Genomic DNA, 8,249 nt, shown 5'->3' on the forward strand with positions numbered 1-8,249 from the left:
GAAGTTCTTTTAATTTGCTATGGGCAGTGGCTTTGGGGCTTTTTTTCAAGCACATGTGTCGCCACGAGATGGCTCTGCTGGTGCTGCGTGGTGCTGCTGGACAGACACTGCTGCACAGCAGAGCAGGCCATCCTGCCCTGGTATGGAAACAAAACACAGCTCCAGAGCCTGAAACCCAAGGCCAAACCACAACATTTCCCTTTCCTTTTATCTCTCTGTCTGCACTAGGAGTAAGTGCAACACTTTGTCACATACGAAACCAGGGATGGGGAATGTTCCATATACCCCAAAGATTCAGAGGGATTAAAAAAAGTCAGCAAACACGTTCATACTTGCATTTTTATCTCATATGATATATTGAACACCTTTTTCCTCTGAAAGTCTGTCCATCCCCATTCCAACCCCAAAGTTGTTAAAACCTCTGGTTAATACAAATCCCTATATTGTCTTTTTGTACGTAAATATTGAGCATGATCTGAGTGCACAAGGTCTTTAATCTGCCTGTGTTCCTTGCAGCGGGTTTCTGTCAGACACTTGCTAACCAAACATTAAAAATAGTTCAGAGACCCCCCAGGCGATACCAAAGGTGTGCTCCTAAGCTGTGTGATTCATGTGCTCTGCCCCAGATTTCAGCTGCTTTCCCAGCATCTCATGGCCCAGCTGCAGAAACTGCAGGTTCATTTCAGCATAGGGCCTTGTACCAGTAGTCTGTCGGGAGCATATTTCAGAGTGAGGGTGGGTTTTTTTGTGTTTTTTGTTTAAAATGCAGATTATATAATAAAGCTGCCCAGATCTTGAGTTGAGTCGCTTAACTAAGTAATACACCCCTATTTTCTTGAGGAGGGAGCGCCTTAAGTATTGTCTTGATAAGCCAAAGTGTTCTTGAAACTTTTTCTATGTTTTATGAAACGAAGTGGTGAAATTAATCCAGTCGTTACAATTCACAAAGCAAAAAAAATAATTTTTTTCTAGCTGAGTTGCTTTACAGTGGTTTAGCTTCATTCAGGTAATATTTGTGCTCAATTAGTGAACTTCACCTGGGGTTCTCTAACATCTAGTCATCTTGGATTCAATTCCATGAGAGGCAGCCAGTGATCAGACACGGTGATTAAACCTTCAGACTTCAGCTTCCTATTTCAGAAGGAGAGGTGTGAAGGTGAGATGGGGGGAGAGGGACCTTAGTAGAAATCAGTATGGCAGGTCTTCTTTTCCTGCTCTTGGACGCCAGACCTGCCTGTGCAGCTTGCTTCTGTTAGTGCCATCTGACAGTATGTGTGCGCTTCTGAAAGCCCTGGCATGCCCAAAACACAAAACCAAGCAAGCCGTGGCTTCCATGTACATTCAAATTCTCTTTAATTCTCACGGTTAGAGAGAGCAGCTTGAGAATCCAAACCAAGCCTTTACGTCATACGGGAATGCCAAAGAGCGAGCAAAACTCTCAGCCTTTTTTTGGTGACTCTGGGAGCTGATGAGCTTGACTGCTGTTCAGAAGCCGTTTTGAGACAGAATATTTAAACGTATGAATTGAAACAGCTCAAGCTACTTGTTTAAGAGTTACCAGCTGGTTTTGACTGTATAGCACTCTCTTCAGCATTTTTGTTCCCACTCATGTTTTTTTTGTCTAAGCTCTCGCCCAAAGTTGCATTCAACCAGTCTGCACGCACCAACGTGTGATAGGATGATAAAATGTACAAAATGACTCTCGTCCACAACCTGTCCACCCCACCCTGGCCTGCCGAGAGCTCTCTTTTCTTTTTGGCCTCTGGTATCCCATGCCTACTACAGAGCAGGCGGCAGGTCTGATGGTGGAAGCGTGCTCAGTTGTGGTTATGCTTCCATGTGCACTGTGCCAAGTCACTGCTGGAGATCAGGGTTTTTTATATTGGCACTGTCCATTTGCTCTAGAGATTATCGGTTTAGCGAATGCTGCCTTAAATTTGTTTATATAAAAACAATCCTTTGATCCACTAGCCAGATGCAAATACTATCTTGTGATTCTGATGAGGATTATGTAGTTACAACATCTTGACATGTTTTTGTTTTTATACAATTTAGAATATGAGGGGAGGAGACCTGGCCCTGAGAAAATTGCTGGGTACTTTCACACTTGCATGCTAGCTAACTAAAGTAAGTTTGATTTGCTCCAAAGGAGCTGACCTTCGGAGACATAAAAATAAAGACTACTAATGCTGGGTGGAGTTGTTTCATATGACCTGATTTTCTGGAGGCTTGTCTTCCAAAAAAGCTAAAACTGTAAAGGAAACCATTTTACCTGCTTTTCATCTTTCCAAGAAGTGCAGAAGGAAAGACGTGGCATTTCTGATTCTTCTGCTCGTTTGGGAACCCACTGTTGAGCCTAAAATTTTCTTTATATTTTGCCTGGTTAAGTGTTTGATTTGGAGAGACCCTGGCTTGACTGAGCACATGATGCATGTGCAATGGTGTCTTGCTTATCCCTGCGTGTTTGCAGAGCTTTTTGAGAAAGTTAAAAGCTGTTGCCCATGTGACACCTGCTTGCAGGTTCCTCTGCTATTGTGGTAACTGGAGCTCTTTTAGATCACTTCCCTCTGCGTGGCTTTGATGGCAGAGAAGCAACCTTCTGCAGCTAGCAGGGTGCATGCAGAGAAGAGCAGCTACTGTGGTTACTGCTCAGCACGTTGAGAAGGAGAAGAATGCTGTAACGGCTTTGACCTATTCTTTTGCCCTAATTCCTGTGCCACTGAAGCAAATGCAGGATTTTCAGTACATGTCTTACAATTTTTTTTTTTTCCTTCAAATGAGTGAATATAGGGGACTGAATAAGATGAAGTGCTCTGAAGGAATGTATTTGTGCTTTGCAGTCTAGAAGCTGCACAGACTTGAGAGCCTTACGTAGCTGGCTTTGAGCTGTCCTCGTTTTCATCTACCATGGTGTTTGGTAGGCTTGACTAATATTTTGGTAGGGGTTGTTTTGTTTCATTTTAAGTTTGCAGAGCCCTTGGTAGGGGAGGGTGGGGTGTCCTGGCTTTTCTTTTTGATAGACGACAGTTGGCTTGGATCACTTGCTACCTAGGAGATCAGTCCCTAAATGAAGTGTTTGTACAGATGAAGTGTTTATTTTCTGAATAGCTGAAGTGGACTGAATTGCCAGAAGCACCGCAAAGTAGACTATATGGAGTGCAAAGCTGACCTCAAATGCACACAAATGGCTCATTCCAGGTGCCACCAGACCAGTCTTACAGATGAACATTTTTTGCAAGCCGAAGCCAGTGCTCAAAGTATGCACACAGACTTGGCAGACGAAATTAGTAGTGTGTAGTGTTTAGCCATATTTGTGATCAAGTTGAGTCCTGTTTTTAATGCATGAATAATGTGGTGGCATCAAGGCCAAACTATGAAACATTTCAACAGCTGTATTTTCTGTGCAAGGTGTAATGATCAGATTTGAATGAAACTGAAAGCAATATGTGATCATTTTGTCCAATTTATAACAGAATTTGCATTCAAGTTTTCAATTACAGTTTAAATACTGAAGAAATGGGAGTAAGCTTGTGGGCTGTGGTAGTGGGGGTTGCTGTCTTTTTTTCCCCCACCACCAAAAGATTTTTTGGCATGTTTAGCATGAGTGAAGACTAGAGAAGACTTACAAAACCTCTGTTACAGTGGCATCATCAGCTACCTTCATTAAACCAGTGTTACGACACCCATTTGAGCAGGACTTAAGAAAACGTGTAGCTCTTGCACTTGGGCTAAGCTCCCTCGCTGTTAACTGGAAGGGTCAGCAGGACCTGTGTAGCTCCTCTACGTAATTGCTCGGAGATCTCATTGTAAGACCCTGTTACTCCACGAGATACCCAGCATACCTTTTGGCAACTGTGAAGCAATGTTGTATAAACCATCCCATGGCCCTGATTTCTCTTTGCCTGAACTGATCAGTAAATTCAGTGACTGGCAGTAGTTCTCCCAGTTAAGACAGTTCTACTGTTACAGTAAATACCAGACCTTGTAAAGACTAACAGCAGGAGGAGCTGGTGTGTTTAACTGCTAAGAAACAGGTCCAGGGATTCCTGTAGTATTTTCAGCTACTTGAAGAGGATGTAGGTGTATGTTTTTCTATAAGCTGTCTGGCAAGTTCGTGCTGAATTTTTGTAAAACACCAGGATGAGCCACTGAAGTAACTGGAAAGACTTTCCTTTTGCTTTACTGAGGGTTGCATTAAGCCCTAAAGTGCTGTACCTGAAGTATACTGGTAACGTAGCTTTGTTTTAAAACTGCTTGAGCTCAGGGAAGGGACAGCAGCAACTCCAGGTAACTGAATGTGTGTCTCTGTGGGAGTGATTTTATTTTATTTACCCACAGGATTTTTTTTTAAGCCAATGCCCTGAGTGTTTCTTCACAATAAGCAGAACTGATGGCCTGAGGAGCTGAACTGCTGCTAGAGCTTGTGCTGCTTGTTGTGCTTAACTAATGCTACTCGGTATCGTTCTTGCAATGACTTGTCTTCACTATGTCACAACTGGAAAATGGGATAAATTCTTAGAAATTAAGCAGAGTTTATTTAAGAAGATACTAGAAAATATTTTAAGACTTGGTGCAAGGATGATATCTTCAATTTAGGTAAATGGCCTTGTAAGATTCACCTGTCATGGTGATGGTTGCCTACAGAAATACTGTGCTGCTGGCAACCTGCACCAGTATTAATACCAGCACAATCCAGCTACTTTCGTTATGACCATGGTCTGATCTCAAAGGCAGTAATTTAAAATAAGTAGAATTTCTCACACAGTTTGTCTAAGCAATTATAGTTATTGACCCTCGGCAGCCCAGTGTAGAGATTATGCAGTGATACAGAATTTCACTAGCATATTTTGATGATTAGGAAGAATTGTTTGAGTACTAGAACAAGAAGTGTGCTTTTTAAAAAAAATTACATTGTTATGTTAATTAAATTCCTTTATTCCCAAAGATGGTTTCCAAGCAGCATTTTAAAAAATTATTTTTTTAGCATTTTCATTACATACTTGGAGATAGCTACCTCTTTGCAGAGTGGCTTTCCTAAGGTGGCTCACTGAGCAGGTGGCAAAGCCCAGTTTAGAGCTTGGTTCTTTGATTTAGATTGGACATTAGGAAAAACTTCTTCACTGAAAGAGTGGTCAGGCCTTGTGGAACAGGCTGCCCAGGGAAGTGGTGGAGTCACCATCCCTGGAAGTATTTAAAAGACGTGTAGATGGGGCGCTTAGGGACATGGTTTAGTGGGCATGGTGGTGTTGGGTTGACGGTTGGACTCGATCTTAGAGGTCTTTTCCAACCTTAATGATTCTATGATTCGAAATTGCCCCAGCTATCACTAGGTCTTGTATTGCTGCCATGTTTTCCAAGTTCAGTGTGTAAATCCTGGTGCCTGTTAAAATTTTATCTGACAATGTCAGAACAAGATAAACTAAATCTCTTGGTGGTAAGTATCTTATATGCTATTTTTTGGAATCAGTAGTCTTCCACCCTGAACTACCCTTCTCTAAATGTCTCCCTGATATCTGCTTTAGCAATGTGCTGTCAGAGCTGAAATTGAGGTCTTCTGATCCTTTTTTCTAACAGTATTAGAATAGCTTTGTCTGCAATAAACTTGTCATGACTGAAGTGGACCAATATTTAAAGATTCTGAGGAATTCGTTTGTGCTTGTTGGCTCTTGTTCTGTCACTGGACTCCACTGAAAAGAGTGCCTCAGGCTTCTTTACAGCCTCCCTTCGGGTGCTTGTACACATCCCCCCCCGCCAAGTCTTCTCTTCTCCAGGGTGAACAGTCCCAGCTCTCTCTCAGCCTTTACTCATATGAGAGACACTCCAGTCCCTTAATCTTCTTAGTGGCCCTGCACTGACCTCTTTCCAGTAGTTCCATCTCTCCTGTACTGAGGGGCCCAACACAGGACCCAGCACTCCAGATGTGTCTCAACAGTGCTGAAGAGAGGGAAAGGATCACCCCCCTCAACCTGCTGACAATGCTCTGCCTAATGCAGCCCAGGATGCTGTTGACTGTCTTTGCTGCAAGGGCAGATTGCTGGTTCATGTTCAACTTGTTGGCCACCAGGACCCCAAGGGCTTTTCCTGAAGGACCCCAAGGGCTTTTCCTGAAGGACCCGCCTTCCAGCACGTTGAGCCCCAGTGTATACTAGTGCCTGGGCTTATTCCTCCCTTGGTGCAGGACTTTGCATTTCTCCTTGTTGAACTTCATGAGATTCTTCTCTGTTCATCTCTCCAGCCTGTCCAGGTCCCTTTGGATGGCATCACAAGCCTTTGGCGTATCAACCACTCCTCCCAGTTTTGTATAATCTGCAAACTTGCTGAGGGTGTGCTCTTCTCCATTGTTCAGGTCATTAATGAGGATGTTAAACGCTATTGGTCCCAGTGTCAACTGCCGTGGGATGCCACTAGTGACTGGCCTTCAGCTGGACTTCGTGCTAGCGATCACCACCCTCTGAGCCTGGCTGTTCAGCCAGTTTTCTGTCCACCTCACTGTGCAGTTATCTGACCCATGCTTTGTCAGTTTGTCTGTGAGGATGTTATGGGAGGTGGCGTTAAGGTCAACAGCTTCAACTGCTCTTGCCCTCGCATCCACCAACCCTGTCGAAGTTTATCAGCTTGGCTAAGCATTATTTGCTTGAAGGAAATCCAGAGTCACAGCGGTTTAGTGCTGACCCTTAGGAAAGCTTAGTCTGAAGTGATGGTATGAATAGATAAAGAAGCTTCTAGTTGTTATGCCTTGAGTCTCCTTCATGGGACTACATTTTCTGTGATTGAAAAGCTCTTCTTTTTGGGTTTTAAGTTGCACTGACTTGGTGCCGTGTGGGTACCTTAACTTATTTCAAAAATAATTCTGGGGATAAAAAAACCCTTATCTGTGTTTGATAACATTACAGTGTTGTGCTTACAATGTTGTTTTAAATTTTGGATTAAGATTAACTTCGTCCAGTGCTAACATTTCCTTTGATTTCTTGCAGATACTCCAGCTTCCGGGCCAACAGTTGTAGAAAATGGTGACCATGGAATAGAAGATCATCGCACAGGTACGTGCTTAATGTCTGGAAGAAACACGTCGACTTCTTTATTTGTTATTGGACCAGTAAAACCTCATTGTGACAAAATGCATCTTCTTTCTGAGTCGTATTTCTCCATGGAGAATTGGTTTTGGTTTTTTTAATTATCTTTTCAAAGAATTTGAAACAAAATAGAACTTTATTCTCTTTTGGGTTTGAAATTGCTTATTTGCATAAAGCCTCGTTCTGAAGACATTGTATACTTTATTCATGGTCAGTGTTGGGAAGGCAACATCTAGGGCACTGATACTTAAATGGCTTTCCAGTGGCTCCATAATATTTATAGCTGAACTCTAACCTGTGAGAATGACTTCTCCTGTTCCCCATGAGACTGACAGTAATGTTTCTTCTCTAAATACACCATTCTTTGATGCAGTTTTTTTATTCACTGATTCTTAGCTGCTGCTGAAATTACACTGCTTTGTTTATTCTACAGCTTCTCTTTCCATGCCAAACTATCCTTCTGTAAATATCTCCTAATACTTGCTTTAGCAATGTCAAAGATGAAATTGAGGTCTTCTGAACTTTTTTTCATACAGCGTTAGGATAGCTTTGTCTGCAAGAAACTTGTTGTTACTTAAGTGGACCAATATTTCAAACTTGTGAGGAACCTGGAAAATAATTGATCTTTCCAAGCAGCCTAACATATGCTGAAGTTAGTCGTCTTTTAGCAGTTACATTTCCCTTTTATGAGACTTTCTTACGGTGAATTGGGTTTCCTACCAAATTCCAACCGAACTGTTCAGGATGAGCAGTACCAAACTCTGCGACTGTGTGCATGAGCCAGTGGATTGTTTCCTTTTGTGGTGAGGAGGGTGCGGACTTTGACAGGCCATGCTGTAGCACCTCTGTTTTCTTGAGGATAAAATATTAGAAAGTTAATTGTCATCCTGGCATTGTAAGAGCTATTTATTTGGTCTTCCTTTGCATGATTTTCAGCTCAGCTTTAGCAGTACAGATCATCACTAAGATTGTTTGGATGTTCCCAGCACTAGTATCTCTTCTGCTAGTGCATAGGTGCAGCCCCAAGAAAAAAATAATCCAGGAGATAATGATGAATGTGTAGGAGTGGGAGACAGGGATGAATTAAACCACTTTTTTGCTATAATTCTGTTTAGTGTGAGCAAGTGTTCATGTTCTTATTGAGGATGGGAATACAAAAATTGATCTTTGTACTTG

The 8,249-nt window shown here is 42.3% G+C and overlaps 1 protein-coding gene across 1 annotated transcript in view; it reads left to right on the top strand.

Moving 5' to 3' along the window:
- Positions 1–7,040, top strand: part of LOC104083789 (microtubule-associated protein 4-like) — a gene marked incomplete at its 3' end in the record, with an annotated part of 10,761 nt that extends 3,721 nt beyond the window's left edge. The window contains exon 2 of the mRNA XM_009587412.1: positions 6,975–7,040. Within this exon, the coding sequence (XP_009585707.1) occupies positions 6,975–7,040 (66 nt within the window). The remainder of the gene's footprint in view (positions 1–6,974) is intronic.
- Positions 7,041–8,249: the final 1,209 nt, after the last annotated feature.

This window comes from Fulmarus glacialis, unplaced genomic scaffold (genome assembly GCF_000690835.1).
Source record: "Fulmarus glacialis isolate BGI_N327 unplaced genomic scaffold, ASM69083v1 scaffold7881, whole genome shotgun sequence".
Taxonomy (NCBI): Eukaryota; Metazoa; Chordata; class Aves; order Procellariiformes; family Procellariidae; genus Fulmarus; species Fulmarus glacialis.